The sequence below is a fragment of the Scylla paramamosain genome, chromosome 45 (genome assembly GCF_035594125.1).
Source record: "Scylla paramamosain isolate STU-SP2022 chromosome 45, ASM3559412v1, whole genome shotgun sequence".
NCBI classification, from domain to species: Eukaryota; Metazoa; Arthropoda; class Malacostraca; order Decapoda; family Portunidae; genus Scylla; species Scylla paramamosain.
In genome coordinates this window covers 11545935-11564077 of record NC_087195.1, presented here as the reverse complement: position 1 = coordinate 11564077, position 18143 = coordinate 11545935, and the positions used below count along the sequence as shown (strand labels likewise).

Genomic DNA, 18143 nt, shown 5'->3' with positions numbered 1-18143 from the left:
CTCTGATTCGTTCGAAGGAAGGGAGTTAAAAGACATCATGAATGGAAGTCGGGAGAAAAATTATAAGTGACGAAATGAAATACGAGTGAGGGAAAGGTTACCAAAACAAAAGGAGAGAGGAGGTAAGTATACAAAGAAAATTAAGAGAAGTGTATGATTAGAAAGGGAACAAACAAAGGACACCGAAAATTTCAAAACAAAGAGTGATAGAAAGAAAAGAAAGAAATAATTAATGAAACATGAAAAAGAAAAAGAAAGAAAGAAAGAGTGAAAGAAAGATAAAAACATATACAATTGTTGAAAACGGTGTCCTGCAAAACACACACACACACACACACACACTGACACTTATTACGTTAAGCATCATAGGAACATTAACGAAAATCCTCACATAAGAAAAAAAAAAAAATCTAAGCAAAGAAAAATAAAAAAAACAACGAAACACGCAACACAAGTAAATAAACACGGACGACAGGATGACAAAGAGAGAAGAAAAGAAGAAGAAAAAAAACAAGATAGGCAAGGCAGGCTGTTAAAAATATTCTTGTATTTTTCTCAAGTTACAAAACTCCTTCAGATTTGTGGATTGTAACTCCTTCAGATTTGTGGAGAGTTGCGGGAGGCAGCGAGTGAGCGATGGCATTGTGGCCGCGTGAACACTTTGCATGAGGAAAACGTATGAAAAGCTGCTCGTCAGTATCCGTAATCGAGTCAGAGAGAGAGAGAGAGAGAGAGAGAGAGAGAGAGAGAGAGAGAGAGAGAGAGAGAGAGACCTTTTACTTTTCATGTTCCTGGATTGTTTTCTTTAATGTTATTTCTCTTTGTCCTGCTCTTCCCTCTCACTCCTCTCTAACTCAAGTCTTCCCTTTAGTATGCTGTTTACCCTCTCTCTCTCTCTCTCTCTCTCTCTCTCTCTCTCTCTCTCTCTCTCTCTCTCTCTCTCTCTCTCTCTCTCTGTCTGTCTGTCTGTGTGTGTCATCGTACATGATCACACATTTATTCTCTCCTCATTCAAAGTATTTATTCTCTCCTCATTCAAAGTAATCTCGCCTTTAATAAGCAGCGCATTCCTTTCTGGTCTATATTTTCCCTTCTAGTTTTCCTTATGGCTCAATTTGTTTGCTTTTCCTCTAAGCTGTAGTCTTACCCTTCATGAATAGTTGCTGCTAAAATCATGAAGAACAACGACACCCACACACAACCACCCAGAGAGAGAGAGAGAGAGAGAGAGAGAGAGAGAGAGAGAGAGAGAGAGAGTGGATGTCCTCCTTCGCACCTCGATTATTTCACTCTGACGACCAGCTCTTTCACTCACTCCACTCTTCCCACAAACCCTTTATCCTCACCAACATTACATGCATTCTCCGCCTTCCTCGGACACCTGTTCCTCCTCTCTCACGCCCCCTCACGCCGCGGGGCAGGTGGGGATCCTTTCAGCCCCAGCAGACTTCGGGGCCTGGAGTGGCGCGAGGTGTCGGGTGCAGCGTTGGTCGATGCAACAGCTGCTCTCTCACGCTTCACTCTATTAACACTGAAGCGTTTTAGGGGGAGGGAATGAAAAAAAAAGCGAAGAAGTGGCAAGTGTATGTGCCTGGTGGCTTCTCCTTGCCTTTCTTCTCACCTGGCGCTACGTGGAGAGGGAATGATCAAGACTAAATGATGAGGAAGCTACATTATGATAATTCCACCTTCCTGCTTTGATGTACTAAGTGCATTACGAAACTTATCATTATCAAACGTACACGTGCAGGTATTTACTCAGTTTTCTTAATGACAATAGTAGTGATGGTGGTGGTGATGATAATGAAGAGGATAGTGACTTAAGATCGAAGGTAGCACTATTAAGCGGAAGGGTGATGGAGGGATTGGCGGCATTTGTTTCAATACGAGTCGAAGCAGGAGGTTTACAGCAGGCGATTCACACACTGGCAACGCTGACTAGAGAACGTGGAAGTGAAGGGAGCTGTACATCACATGCAGTCATCAGGAAATAATCTGACAAGAAAAAAAAATGACCAACAACAACAACAAAATGAGAGAGAGAGAGAGAGAGAGAGAGAGAGAGAGAGAGAGAGAGAGAGAGAGAGAGAGAGAGAGAGAGAGAGAGAGAGAGAGAGTGTGTGTGTGTGTGTGTACAGAGACGCAAGATTGTTAATCCCTTCTGTCTCCAGGACGTCGCAGCAGTATTAACTGGAAATGATCAACAAGAGAGCTGAGTACTCTAAGTTGCTTTGGAGAAGAATCTTAATAATAATAAAAAAAAAAAAACAATGAAAAGATGATAAGAATTAGTCAACGAATTTCCTATACCATGATGAGATCCCCCACAAAGGAACGTGGCGTAAACAAAGCGTCGTGACATCTTTGAACAAGAGGAAACAACAGGAATATGATAAAATACAGGGAAAATTTCTGAACTCCCTCACGTCACAGCCGCAGAAGTCAGACTTACGCAGCTGCAGGGATAGTTTCTTCTTTTCAGTTTTAATATAGGATACTTTAAAACAGAAATTGAGCGCTGAGAGTGTTATAAATTATTCTTCTTTTATTTCTTAATATACGAATTAGAGTAGATTGAGAAAAAAAACACAAGGCAAATGACGTAGTTGTTGTGAGGTCTGTCAAAGTTATTTTTTTTAGCTCTCCTTCAATACAGAGACAGATGATAGAGAAGATGAAAAGTGTAGGATAACTTAATCATTTTATCTTTAACATAGAAAAAAAAAGGTATCAGAAATTCTGCTGAATGAAAGACAATCCTTTCACTTCATCTTCTTGATACGATACATTTAAAGCAGAAAAGAGTAGGTGATGTAGATGGCTAAAGGTGTTTCATATATTTACTAAATCAACACAGGAGGACCTCGCCAAGGCAACACCATCATCACCACCACCACCACCACCACCCTGTCACTGCTTCCTCTAACTTGGCATCAATACCACAAAGCCGCCACACACTCGATAATTACGTTCAGTTTCTCGCACAGTAAGATCTCACGGAAATTAGGTCGTCACTCGGATTTGACATTACGTTGTTCCCAATTCAAGGCAGGAACTCACTGTAAATAATTAATGTAAACCAGGATGCATGCAAACCTTACTTTACTTGCACACACACACACACACACACACACACACACACACACACACTGCCGGGTACAAAGGCCTGCCAGAATTGGTTGCTGTTTCTTGCATCATCATCTAAACACGAACGAAACAGCACAATCTCGAACTGGTTGCGTGAAATAACTGAAAGTGTATTTGCCCAAACAAACTTCCCGCTCTTCCATTCCAGCAGAAATCCCTTGGAACTTCGCCAAAAAACTCTTTCGGCTGACTTTACCAACTCAAATTGCTTCACAGCTGAAAAGCTGAATTTTTTCACCCCACACTTTGCCACGCTGCGACTCACGACACGCGGGAACATACATAAACCAGGTCCTACTTTCCATACCCTTTAATACCTAGGCAGGGAAGATGTGATGTCACTTATATTGAACGCGTAAAGTGAAATGCTCACAGATTTAAAGCGATACTCAAAAAGTGAGTGACGTATGGCGATAGGGGAACATCAGCAATGTGTGTGTGTGTGGGGGAGGGGGTATTTTTTTCTATGGGGTGACTAGGGGAAGGGAAACAAATCCTGACACGACAAGATTAAATAGCAATAAAAGGAAGCGAGAGAGAAACAGAATTTTCCTTGACGTGTGTGTGTGTGTGTGTGTGTGTGTGTGTGTGTGTGTGCGCGCGCGCGTAGTTAATTAAGTTACATTCAATTATGAATTGAATTTGAACTGACGCAAAAAATGCGCGAATTGGGATTGTATTAGAATTGAAAAATAAAGGATCAGCATGAACAGACGTGGAATTCATGCCAGTGAGATATGAATTTGTGGGAATAAAGGAAATAAAATGTAATTCATATTTGTTGTGGAGCATTTTCGAAGGAACAGAGATGTTGATTATAATGTAATATTGAGTTTGTGTCATGGCGCATAAGAAAAAAAAATGAAAGTTCAAATAAGCTTTCTATTTGTGTTAAATTTCTGATAGTGTCTGGTGTGCAATCTGCGTTAAAACCAATAAAATGAAACAGAAAACATAATTAGCTGAACTGAATCAAAATAGAAAAGCATGTGAATGAAACTGAATCTGAATTGAAGAGTCCAATTCAACCGGAAATGACTGGCGTATTTCGTTCTAAACTGCAGTTGAGCTGTACTGATAAAAATGCATTGATCCCAAGCATGAGAGAGAGAGAGAGAGAGAGAGAGAGAGAGAGAGAGAAACAGGACCGAAGTAGAACCAAGGAGAACCATCAAGACTGGGAAAGAATGAGAAATGTAATGCGGAAACAGAAGAGGAGAGGACAGAGTTACAGGAAGCTGGAGACAGAGAGACAGAGAAACAGTGGAAGAGAAAGGAATAGAAGGAGAAAAGTAAAGAGAAAGACGCTTGCAAGAAGAGGGAAAGAAAGAGAGAGAGAAGAGGGCATGAAGTGGCCTCAAACCTAGCTGGAAAAGAGGCTCACTGGACAACTTGAGCCGGCAATTGGACTGGACGGCGCTTGAGGGAGGGAAAAGTTGAGTCCGCAGCCTTCTTGAGAGTCCTTTAGCCTCCGCATTCGGCTCCTATCGGAGTAAACTTTTCGGTGTTCCTTATCACCTTCCAGCACACACACACGCGCCATCTCTCTCTCTCTCTCTCTCTCTGTCTACTGTCTGGCCTTTCTTTCTTTGCCTTTGTTTTTTTTTCTTTTTAGTTTGTTTGTTTTTTCTGTGTGCCTGCCTCTATTTCTCCGCCTCAAACAAACCTAACCTAACCCCCTCACGTGTTGAACAATGCGTGTTCATCATCATATGTGCATGATTAAGCTGCTCCATAAGGAGCCACTATTGCTAACATTGATAAAAAAATGCAAATGTTACGTATCTCAACATAATCCACCTAACCTAACCAAAACTGTTATCCTGCCAGGAGCTACTATTCAGTAATTATACTGTAGCAGGGAGTGAAACTTTTACAAAAGGAAACTAGAATATCAGTACACTATCGCATGTCCACCCCCAAACAGCTACTGTTTGTGGAGGAAGTATTGTCAAGATTTCTTGCACACACACACACACACACACACACACACACACACACACATTCATGCATACAGTAAACCCTTTACAAATTAGGATTGCCATCACATCCATGGTTGCATGTAAGTGCAAGCTGATCTACAGTGTTCAACTTATAAGAGTTGCCATGGTGTAAATTTTGTGCTGTGATTGCTACTAAATACTTTACTGACCATTGTTAGGAAATTTATTTTTCAGATTGTATGCAATTTACTTGTTTATTTAATTACTATTTATCTTATTTCTCAGCAAGGTGAGTGATAAGGATTCAGGTGTCCAATCTGAAAATTTGGTGTAGACAATCGTATACATGATCCACACCAGCAGTCTGAGAGTTGTTCAAGTATTAGTTCTGGTATTTACGAGTATACTGTAGAGTTTTTAATAAAAACCTGGAAAGCAAAAAAATCAAGTAAATTTCTAAGTGACAAAGGATAGCAAGAGGAAAGAAAGTGTATGCAGTTAGTAAGCTGGAATAAATCAGTGAGTGATGAAAATGGTAAAGTGGCAGCACCTTAACATAACATGACAAAATAAGGGAAGCTGCAAGAAGCTGTAAGGCCTAAACATAGCAGTCCTTGCAAGAAACATTCCTACCCATTTCCACCTATCATCTTTGTCCTTAAATTTGTCTTCTAATCTTTTATAGTTTCCTAATGACCTGCTACTAACATTCTAATTACCGAGTCTGTTCCATTCATCTACCACCTTTATTGAGAACCAGTTCCTTCCTGCTTCTTTTCTAGATCAAACTTTATGAAGCTTGATTCCATTATTTCTTGATCTATTCTGATTACTAACACTTCGCTTACTCGCAGAGAATGGTGACGATGAATGAAATGACCAGAAGGACATACAGGAATAAAACCAATGGTACAAGATAATGATCTGCTGTGGTGCAAGTGGATGATCAATCAGGTGTGCTGAAAACTAGACGGGTTTATATTTTGTTTTCTGTCTTAAGTATTTAGTAATTTGATGTTTTACTTTTCTGAACCTTATTCTGCAGACCTTTGTTGTGGTAAACGATCTATTATTAATGTCCATATATTGAAGAACACTTCTTTTCTTGATAATCACTTATGACGTTGCCACAAACAAAATTCCTTCTTTCCACTCTGTCCACTGTAAGTCCCTTGACATTGACACTCAACATTTACACTAGACATTCACACACTCAGTCTCTCATCATCCATTTTCTACATATGATAAAAATATCTCAAGATATTCCCCTTTTATACATGAAGCATATACACTTTTGCTGTGTTGGTAGCAGTTTTGTCATAAATTTTGTGGTCACTGCAAGTCCACATCCTTGTTCAAGATAGAGCATACTAAACCAGTGCTTATCTTCATCTTGTTTACTAGTTTCCAGATGGAAATTTGATGGTTCTGCATAACTGAAGTCAACACTTGGTTAATGGTCTTGTCATTTTGGCTTGTTGAGGGCCTGTAGGAGTGTGAATTATTCTTATGCAACATGATATTATCTTTGGACTGGTTGTACCACTCCTTTACTTGTGTGATCATGTGATGACCATGGTATTATTGCTGAATCTCTGCTGAGTCTTATGAATGTAGTTGACATTTGAGTATTGTCAAGCTTGTGACAAAACTTCATGTAATACTTCTGTTAAAGCCTTTGTTATTTTAAAATCCAAAGAGCACTAAATACACTCTCTCTTATAAGTGAGCTGCCAGTGACTGATACCCTTGAATGGAAAAAAATCACATGTGTACATGCATAAAGATATTCTATGCCTTCTCACCAGGAAAATTTCAATATAAAACTTTTTTATTTGATTTCATAATGGAATGATTACCAGATGAACAATTTTAAGTTGGACTTTGATTGAGTTGATAGATGCAATTGTACATCTGTATCATATTGGACAAAATTTGGATGTCTTGATTTTTATGATCATAGATTTAGTGCTCAATGAATTTATGTTCAACAAGTGCCACTTCTTAAAAATGTTCCCATATTCTTCATTCCCTGGCCATGTCTTGATTTTATATATTGTTTGAGTTTTACTCAAACAGCAACACCTTCACTGCATCTGTCTTCAAGTTAGGTTTTGTATATGAATTTGCAAACTAATCAATCCTGCAGCACTCAATCATTCTCACTCAGTAAGAGTCCATCATGAACACAGGCATAGGTACTCTCCACATTTTCCTCTTTCTCATCAATAATATTCCTGCATCTACTACTTCACTATTTCCTTCTTGACTCCAGTCATATACAGAATTACATTTTCTAGCTCAGGTCTAACTTTGAATATTTTTTTTTATGTAATCTTCTACAACTTCCATGACTATATTTGTATCAGCATAGAAATTCTAGATTGCTTTCAGAAATGTTCTATCCACTGCATATGCTTGAAATACTTTATGTAAACCCTTCCTCTTAATTCTTCCACATACTATTCCTACACTCATGAATATAGCAGTGCAATGACCAGAAAAGATCCATGAATATAACATGCTAATCCTCAGTATACAGTTTGAAGTGACAAAGAAATAAACATATATAGTAATGAATTGTGACTTTAGTATTATGTTCATTTGCAGGTAGTAACCACATGAAAGATGGAGGAGTACAAGGTGCTGGAGGCAATAGGACAAGGTTCATTTGGAAGAGTGTTCCGAGGAAAATGCCTCCTTAGGGGGCAAATTGTAGCTCTCAAGTTTATTCCAAAAAGAAATAAAGTAGAAAGAGAATTAAAAAGTCTCCGGCAAGAGTGTGAAATTCAAAGAGGTCTGGCACATCCAAATATTGTTCGTACAATTGACTCGTTTGAGACAGAAAATGAAGTTGTGGTTGTTAGTGAGTATGTGCCTGGCCAACTTTTTCAACTTTTAGAGTCTAATGGTCCATTAAGAGAGGAAAGAGTTCAACAGATTGCTTGCAACTTAGTTTCAGCAATTTATTATTTGCATTCTCATAGAATTCTCCATAGAGACATAAGCCCCAAAACATTTTGCTCTCATCAACTAGTGAAGCAAAACTGTGACTTTGGATCCTCCAGAAAAATGTGCATCAATACCTATGTATTGACATCTGTTAAAGGCACTCCATTGTATATGGCACTTGAATTAACCTTATGATCACAATGCAGATTTGTGGTCCCTTGGGTGCATCCTTTATGAACCACTTCTTGGAAAGCCACCCTTTTGTACCACTTGTATAGTTCACTTAATCAAAATGGTGAGAAGTGAACCAGTCATATGGCCGGGAGGATGGAGCAAGGATTGTTCCACTTTTTTACATGGACTCCTTGAGAAAGATCCAAGCAAAAGGCTCACATGGCCAGCTTTACTTGAGCATCCTTGGGTTCAGGAGGGAGTAGTGTTTGTTGAACATTCTCTGAATATAATGCCTCTCACTGATCCTTTGACAGTGTCTCAACACCAGCTAAAACAATAACAATGTAAAGAATTAGTGGAAAGAGCTGCTGGACAGTCAAGAGTGGCTGGCCAGTCTAACATTAGAAAGTTGTCTCTATATCAAAAGAAGTTTCACCACAAAGACTTGAATTGTCAACTTTGCAGGCTGATAGAGCAGTGGATGATGTATCTTTACCTCCTGCACCTGTAAGCTTTCCTCACCAGAATGAGAGAAAGAAAAGCATAGGAATTCCTCAAATAGATGGTGAAACCTTAAAAAAGTTACAAGCAGTTCATCTCCAAACTGGCTCATGTTAAGAGGATCAAGGCTCAAGATCTCCATCTCCATATCAACAGCATTACAGAGGAAGAGAGAAAATGATTCGAGTTTGTTTAGATATCTAGTTCAACTGATGCATCAGTTCAAAGCCTGAAACAGTGTGTACACACAGCGGAAGCTGATGTCCACATTAATGGATCCTCAAAGGAATCTGTTCCAGCAGCTGGACAAGATTATGAACCTGATGTTAAGAATTGCAATTAGGGCATCAGTCAGGAAACTCAGCAGAATATCTCAGGAGCCAGGATTCAAGGAAGAGGATGTCAAGGACTTTCAGACATATGGACCAGTACCTCTAGAAGATCGCAAAGATAGTATGGTCAGTTGCCTAGCAAATTCAATAGATTCCTCTAGAAGGGGAAGCAGACTTTCCAATACAGTGTTGGAGTTAATGCAAGATGGAAGACCAAATGTGCCAAACATAAATAAGGAGAGTTATGCTCCATTTACTGAAGAAAGACTGTTGACTGTTATGAGTGGAAAGACTAGTAGTGCTGCAGTGTTTACTCTTCACAGTTTCAATTTTGAAGACACACCAATTGAAACATAGGAATGGTGTCAGTTTATTGATAAATCATTGGCAGATGTACTTGATGGAAATTGTAGCATATTTCTTGAACAAACAGAATTTTCCATTTTTGTTTCTTCTTGGAGAAATCAAAACATGTTCGCTGCCAGTTATAAATAAACTTACAGCTTTGCTGTCGTTGTCCATGACTATGGATGATATGAAGAATAGTAAGGAAAGTGTGATTAAGGTGTATCTTGAGTGTAAACTGGTACCAAATTTAGTGTATTGTTGCAAACTGATATCACGGGTAGAAAACTATAAGCTAAAAAGAACAGTTGAATTTGATAAAGATCAGATCGATTCAGTGGGAAGTATTACTGCATTAATGTGCCATTTAGTGTATCTTGAAAAAGATTTTCTATTTTAGTTTTGCAACTGTGTTTGTGTATTAAATGCTTTTAACGTGATGAAAAGATCCTAAGCCTAGATAATGTGCTTCCAAGTTTAGTTGCAGACATGCTGGCAATACTGAATCACATCTTGAGAAAAACACCTGAGAGTCAAACAGTTGTGGGAAAGATCTTAGGTAGTGACACCACAGTTCTCTTGCTGCTGGGTACTCTTATTACCCACCCAGTACCTGTTGTGTGGGCAAGGCTGTGCACCCTCATCGGATATTTGGCCAAGTGCTGCCCTCACTCAGGTGGCAAAGCTGTTTGAAGGTCAGCACAAACTTATATGTGATTTAATCAATTTGGAAAGTGATCTTGTTCCTCAAGTGAGAAAAGCTACTTCTTTTGCAGTATCATGTTTACAATCATTCACAGAACTAATACCTGATGATTCATGCTCTTGATGTGACTACTAAATGCATGATTTAATCAATTTGGAAAGTGACCTTGTTCCTCAAGTGAGAAAAACTGCTTCTTTTGCAGTATCATGTTTACAGATCATTCACAGAACTAATACCTGATGATTCATGCTCTTGATGTGACTACTAAAATGCTCATTTCTCTATGATATGGGAACGGAGTGTTCTTGAAAAAGAGGCAGGAATGACAAAAATGAGAATTTGTGGCAGTTATTAGATTGGTAGTGTTCAGTAGAGATATATAACAGTAAGATTTACATTAATTTCACAACCACAAGCATTCCTTCACTCTAGTATATAAGCCTCTGTGTGGGTAGAGGACTGATCCTCACTGACCACACTGTACTGCGGTCACTTGTTTAGCATGCCTCTGGTAATCATAATAAACCATTTCCTTCATCTGACTTAATTAGCTGAATGGGCCAAGCACACACAAACTTCCAGTAGATGTCGAGGCTTTCTAGGGCTGGATCATGGTTTACTCTTTCACATCTGCTTTCCACCCACTGGGTGATGCATAGTCCCTCTTCCTTCTTCTTTTATATCTAATGGTCTCTGTGTTGTCCCTCCTTTCCATGAAGTGTTTCCTTTAGCATACACCTCTTTTACCTGACTCACTTGTCTTCACTGATCTCTTCCATTCTTTCTCCACATGCCTAAGATATCATCACACTCCCTCAACTGGTTGGTCAGCTGACTCTGACCAACCTGACTCTGATCAATTCTCAGCACTTTCTTTTTTACAATTCTTGGCACTTTCTTAGCACTTTCTTATTTTTTTACTTGATCCATAGGTCCATACATGTTCCTCATACATCTTATCATAATAACATTTAATGTCCTCCCTCATGCTCCCATACTACATGTTTCAGCCCCTTAAAATGCATATGGTAAATACCACCAAAATATTTTTTTATAAAAAAAAAAATCGTAGAATATAAACTGGAAGTCAGGAGAGAATAACTAAATGACTAAAAATACAGTATTAATCATAATGATGTGAACTACCAGTGTATTTTGTAATTTTTCATGCAACAGTCAATAAGATCGAGTAAACACTGCTTTGAGGTCTTGATATGAGACCACACCTGTATTTTATTAAGATCAAGAATGTAAAAATAAATTTAAATCAGTCATATTTTGTAATTGGCAGTGTTCATACAAGCTGAATATGTAATCACAATGAATTATATGAACTCAATTTAGGACTCTCTCTCTCTCTCTCTCTCTCTCTCTCTCTCTCTCTCTCTCTCTCTCTCTCTCTCTCTCGATATTAACGAGAAAAAAAGGATGGATGGCTTATGAGAACACTCGCGGGTTTTCACATCCTTGTGGGGACCGCTAGGACTGGTGGACTGGCCAATAACATGCACGCACATGCAGTGAGGTGTTGGGGGAGAAGCAATATTGTTTTAGTGGAGTTGTAGTGGTGTTGGTGATTGTGGTGGAGGGAATGCACAGTAGCGATGGTGGGGTTGGTAATATGTATACTGGTAATAGCAAAAGAAAGTTAAATTTAAACATCAGCATTGATCAAGAAGACGTTAACACTACCATAATAAACATTAACTAACGGAAACAAAGGTGAAAATATGAACACGTAGCGTTATTAGTCAGCAGAATCAAGAACACGTTGACACTACCATAATAAACATTAACGAAAACAAAGGTGAAAATATGAACACGTAGCGTTATTAGTCAGCAGAATTGTACTGGTTTTCATAAATATTTACTGACGCTTTCTTCCATTCAAGTAAATAAGATGACAAATGGAGCAATTCTATGAGTGTTCATGGATTCAACACGTGCACCGAACGTTAGCAAAATGTCTCATAAGACCGTAGATTTTATTATGGTCGGGATCAATAACGCCTTACTTCACGAAGCGGAAGCCTCATAACTCACAATCCCTAGATAGTATAAAGAAAGTTCTGCTTACGCCCTCTGTTCAGTGCCTCACGGGCGGGATGTCACGAGAAAGACATCAATACTGACGACACATCTGGCAGTGAGTGACAGCCCTCCATCGCGCATGGAGGAGGCCGCCTGCTCCACCTCACCTGTCGTTGGGAACCCAGCGTGGCCTGAAGGATGAGTTCTCTTGCTTACCTGGAAGGACAAAATAACACTTAGCACTGGAACCCACATAAAGACAAATAAAAATGCGACTAAACTAATGATAAAAACAAACACTGGGGCCCATGCATGATAGATCGTGATCTGTATTACCAAATTTCAAACGTATTATAAAATCAAATATAAATAATCAAATTATCATAAAATATCACCCATCATTAACCTCCTTCCTATTTTTGTCTCTCGCAGGCAGTGTCATATTACGACAAATTAATTTCATAAACTTTGTTGTGGTTACGAAGAGTGGACACAGCCACGCTAAATGAAGGCCCAGCACCAGCCTTCGTCATCCTGGCCTCGCCCCTCACAGCGGTGCTTGTACAATTAGAGACGTCGCAGTGAGGCTGGTAGATACCTATCAGCGCCAGCATTTTTAATTGTCTCCGATTTCGTGGTGCAAAGGGGTGACTTAGCCAAATTTGAAATCGATGTGCAGGAAAAGTACAGCATGAATTGCTGCACAAGTGTATCTAAAATTAAAAACATAACCCTTAATATTAATATTCATACTTACTGGTGTATGATAAGGCTTTGTTAATTGAATTATAAGATAAAACTAAAAATAGGTAATGAATTTTTTTTAAAGTAAGTATAAACAGTAAAAATAAAAGGATGTTGACTTCGGCTTGTGCATTTTATCTGGGAATGTTGAAAAATATCAGATATCACTGACACGTCCTGTATATGAAAGTAATCAGTGAAATAAAAAAAAGAACAGCACCGCTGGCGGACGTACGACGTACTTATCTTGATCATGATTCTTCAGTTAAAGAAAGCGCCGCGCGCCGTTAGGGAGTGTAAAGTGTAAACAATAGCCTCTCAGTTCTGCCGATACAAAGGCCTTTACTTTGCTTTACTATATCCAGAATAGGGTATAGCTCGTTCTTTCAAGAATTTTCTTAATTCCGCTGTAGTCCATGATTGTGGCGGTGATGTATCCATTGTGCAGGGTAGTCGAGTGTCTGTGTTTAGGTTTGCTCGCTGCCCAAGTACCCGAGGATAGTGATCGTACCGCAAAAATAAAGTCTCTGATACAAAATTATATTTTCTTTACATTAAATGGATTTGCCTGTTGTTTAGTACATGAAAATGCAAGTATATATTAGTATACTTCCATTGAGGTCAGTAGAAAATTACAGATTGCCTGCCTTGATACACTTATAGGCTCTTTTAAGAATATCATCTGAAATTATGAATAGAGGCTCAAACAATGTCATGTGCTGTCAGTTATCACGAAATTAATTGACTTAAAATTCAGACGCATTACTGTGCAACGATACACCTTTGTAAGCTTGTAAAACCTTGCCCCAAAAAGTATTTATTTTCCGGCGAGAATTAAAAATTCTGGCGCTATCTGGTATCAAAACGCTCACTGCGACGTCTCTAATTTCCAACCAGCCTTCGCCATCCTGGCCTCGCCCCTCACAGCGGTGCTTGTACAATTTCCAACCAGCCTTCGCCATCCTGGCCTCGCCCCTCACAGCGGTGCTTATACAATTTCCAGTCTTAATGTTTTTTTTTACTACCGTCAGGGTGACGTTCACAATGAGAGAGAGAGACTTGCCTTGCGTTGCGTTGCGTTGCGATAGAAAAGAACAGCTGAACAAATGCGTAATGGTGGCAAGTGATGAGAGCTGTGTGCCTCCTTGTGTCTGCTGGCCTCACTATCTCAGCTCCTGCAGAGTATCCCTACCAAGGAGGGAGGGGAATGGTGATGAAGGCACTCGAGGCTTTGCTCCGAAGCGGTGACGCTGTCTCACGAGGAGTCAGCTGCTCGAGGATTCAGGAGAAGGAAGAGAAACCGTGACCGAGACACACCGCCCTTAAGGTGGAGGAAGGACAATCATTCCTCTCCCTTTACCACAGTAGTTAGAGGGGTGCTTACATGGTTGGCGATTCCCTCACACCCACTAATCAAGTTGTTAGTGTAGTCATTAACAAGCTTTAAAAGAAAATATTTCTAGATAAGAATGGCATTTGGAAACTGACCCACGTAGGCGTGATAGCTTCATACAGTTTATCTTATTTAGTTTATATATATTTAATTTTAGTTAATTTGTTGTTTTCTTGCATTTTATCAGCGTTGTGAAGATACGACAGTTGCCTATCAGCGGAGGAATTGGATGACTCCTGCGTCACACACCCTGGCACTTTCCCCCCCTAAATTTCGAGATCCACTTCTCCCGTGCACCATGCACCGTTCTTCCCGGCACCACCCGCGGGGCCTCTTCTCACCCCTCGGCAGTAAGGGCTGTAGTGTTAGCCTAACATATCCCCTCGAAAAAGATATTTCATTCATATCAACACCCTGGGGAGCACGAGCTGGAGATCCCGTCCGTACGTACAGGCCAAAGAGGCGTCTCGCCTAGTAAACATCAATGCTCTTATTCAAATAGGACTTTTATTCTTTAGCTCCCCAAGAGAGTCACAGCCTTTTAAATACGTTATCTCGTTACGTTACTTTGTCCACAGCTTAGGTGGAGATTATTTGTATTTTTAATCTCTACGCACTTGTATTCCCATAACCTACACAAGTTAGTAGAATGTTAGTGATTTATTACCGGTGTAGGGAGTGTTTGTGTGTGTGTGTTTTTTTTTTTTTTCTTTCTCTCTCTTTCGTCGTCTCTTAGTAACTATCTCATAAAGGTGGTAGTGGCGACCCATGTAGGAGGAGGAGGAGGAAAAGTGGTAGAAAACGTAGTGAGGCAAGGATGTCGAGACGAGAAAACATCAGCTGTAAGGAGGACGTTTACTAACTTTAAATCAAGAGGGGTCTGGAAGGGTGGGCGATGTTAGGGAGGGGAGGAGGAGGAGGAGGGCACAGACAGACAGATATATATATATATATATATATATATATATATATATATATATATATATATATATATATATATATATATATATATATATATATATATATATATATATATATATATATATATATTATATATATATATATATATATATATATATATATATATATATATATATATATATATATATATATATATATATATGAGTGCGCAACACATGCCGCGAACAAGCCAGAGGATTGCCGTCCCAGTGAACCATTATATATATATATATATCCAGAATCAAGGTGATGATCATGATGAGCTTACAGCCACACACCATGGCGAGAGTCACACTGGCGCACATCAAAATGATGTTTGCCTGGATATTACTAAAGTTTCATCTCTAACGAATAAAAAATAAATAAATAAATAAATAAATAAAATATTTGCTTAAGCCTATTAGAGAGAAAATTTTGTGTATTTAAGAAAAAAATCAAAATTAATATCTATTAATATAAATTACAACAGAAAAGACTATAAAGTGAAGCTCCAAATATCTTGGTGTTTTATTGCATCGCATACCACACACACACACACACACACACACACACACACACACACACACACTGATAAAAATCTTGTAAATAAGACAAACTCAATGAAAAACTCTGATGATAATTTTGTCGGGCAGTCGTCAGTGGACCTCCATTTGTCAGTATTTGACATGTGAGTGCGAGGGATGAACGGCGGCCGCTGGAGGGGCGCTGCCACGGGTAAACACCGGCCAAAGGGGAGAGGGGGGGGAACAGGAATGGGAGATGAAAGTGAAATTACTAAGTGTAGACTGGAGTCACCGGGTTCATGAGCGGGGGACTGAGGCAAGGACTGGGGTTCCTCTTTGATGATTGAAACAGACGTTCACTCAAATAATCCTGCAAAGTTAACATACGTAGACTAACTCCAATAACGTCAAATTAATATCATTGCCAAAACTGAAAGGAAAATCAATGTGTGATGGTACTCTAAACACGAGAAGAGCTGACAGAAGCTGCACTCCGTGGTGGCCTTGGTGCAGGAATTCCTCGCGTGACGTAACTCGTAGTCGACACAACATTTGTTTACAAGAAGCCCTTTGGCAGGTCATTCACACACCCGCCACTCGTGTTTTCCTCAGTGTCCACCCCACGCACCACCTTACCCGCCCCCAAACTCACGCCAGACTTGCCCCAAACCAGTAAATCTTGTATGCTCCCCTTCTGCCGCCGCCAACCACGACCACGGCCACTGTACGCATGCATTTTGCAGATGAACTATTAAGAATTAATAATGAAAAAAAATAACTCAAATTGTTATGAGAGGAGGAAATATACTGATAAAGTTACGCAAACGACAAATACACAGAAAAAATTACAATAAGCATTTCTTTTCTGCGACTACGTAGTCTGTGTGTGATAAGCGCGTCTTTCAGTGATTATGCGCTTTTTTTTTTCAAATATTTTGTAGTGACGTTAGGTACGGATGAATAATGACAAAGTAATTGGTTTTTGATGTTGCTTAACATCAATTTTCCAGTATACAAATTCCAAATACCCGCGAAATAACGCATTCCTGTGAAAGCTATGTATGTTGGAAATACACGAATTCTAGTAAAACGTTTGTGCTTTTATGGAAAATGTACCTCCCTGTCGTGAAACCTGGAAAATAAAGCTATAACACTGCAAGACTCAGTAACGCTTCCACGTGAGTGACTGGCGGCCAGTCTCTGAATACCAGCAAGACATTGCCATGACAAACGGCCCACGTCGGCCATCATCACTTCCTGAAGACGAAACAACAACATGTTTATGTCTTCCAGAAAGCAAGTAATTAATCATGAGTCAAGGCAGGGTTGCTGGTGCTCTTCACGCGGCTGACAAGAGACAACGCTGTGCTGGCGCGGCGCTCAAGTGGATATTACAGGACTAACTTATCCCACTTTAAAAAATACGCTTGTATCTAGATATTAATGCACGCAAGTTATTATATAATAGGTATTTTTCATAATAACTAATAAATGTTGCTTGCTAGCAATTTTGGGGAAATTATGAATAATTAATCATTCAGTTAATTTGCAATATTGCTAGGCATTGTTCAGGACATGCAATGACTTGCCCTTCACACATACACAAGGTCACTATACCGCCTTCATCTGCAGTCCCTAGCTACAATTCTCACATCTCTCTTCATTTACCTATTTATTAATTTTCCTTTATATATACTTATTTTTCTATATGCCTTCTTTTCTATAAACCTATTTACTTTGCCCCTGGCATCTGTCACTCAGCTGCTACACTTGAGGCAACACGCACGCTGTACTAGCCAGTCACGAGCACTCCTTACTTCCTGGTGAAAAGAAAGGAAAACATTTACAGAGGCTCACTGGTGACGGGAAAGTGCTGCTAATGAAACGTGTCATACATCATGAGAGAGAGAGAGAGAGAGAGAGAGAGAGAGAGAGAGAGAGAGAGAGAGAGAGAGAGAGAGAGAGAGAGAGAGACTGTATCCTCACCGAAAATTAAAAGTAAAAAAGAAAAACGAAAAAAATACTTAAAGAAAAAAAAATAAATAAAAAAAACATGAAAAATAATAAAATAAGTGAAACCAGAGAGAGAGAGAGAGAGAGAAGGGGGGGATGATGTTTAAGCTCTCTCTCTCTCTCTCTCTCTCTCTCTCTCTCTCTCTCTCTCTCTCTCTCTCTCTCTCTCTCTCTTTCTGTATATTTGCAAGTTATATTAATACTTTGCTATAATAATGATCATAAGCACATGGCTGGTAGTGGCTGTGGGAAGGGTTGTGGTGGGGTTGTTGTTGTTGTTGTTGTTGTAAGCAAGGTCACTGTGTCTGGCCTAATTTTTGTTGTTGTTGTTGTTGCTGTTTTGGCTGTGGTTGTTGCTGCTGTTGGTGGTGGTGGTGGTGGTGGCAGTTGTGGTGGCTG

The 18143-nt window shown here is 39.5% G+C and overlaps 1 protein-coding gene across 20 annotated transcripts in view; it reads right to left on the bottom strand.

Moving 5' to 3' along the window:
* Nucleotides 1-18143, bottom strand: part of LOC135094492 (ankyrin repeat domain-containing protein 23-like) — a 47790-nt gene that overhangs the window by 10677 nt on the left and 18970 nt on the right. For 14 of the 20 annotated variants that reach the window (XR_010263846.1, XR_010263847.1, XR_010263844.1 and 11 more), the window contains one exon: nt 12178-12347. Coding sequence is in view for 5 of the 20 variants with exons in the window: in XM_063994634.1 (XP_063850704.1) it covers nt 12295-12347 (53 nt within the window). In the remaining 15 variants the exon portion in view is untranslated. Of the gene's footprint in view, nt 1-1346; nt 1523-12177; nt 12348-13938; nt 15096-17874 lie in introns of those variants that run through there. The other 6 variants (XM_063994626.1, XM_063994627.1, XM_063994628.1 and 3 more) reach the window with 4 other exon arrangements.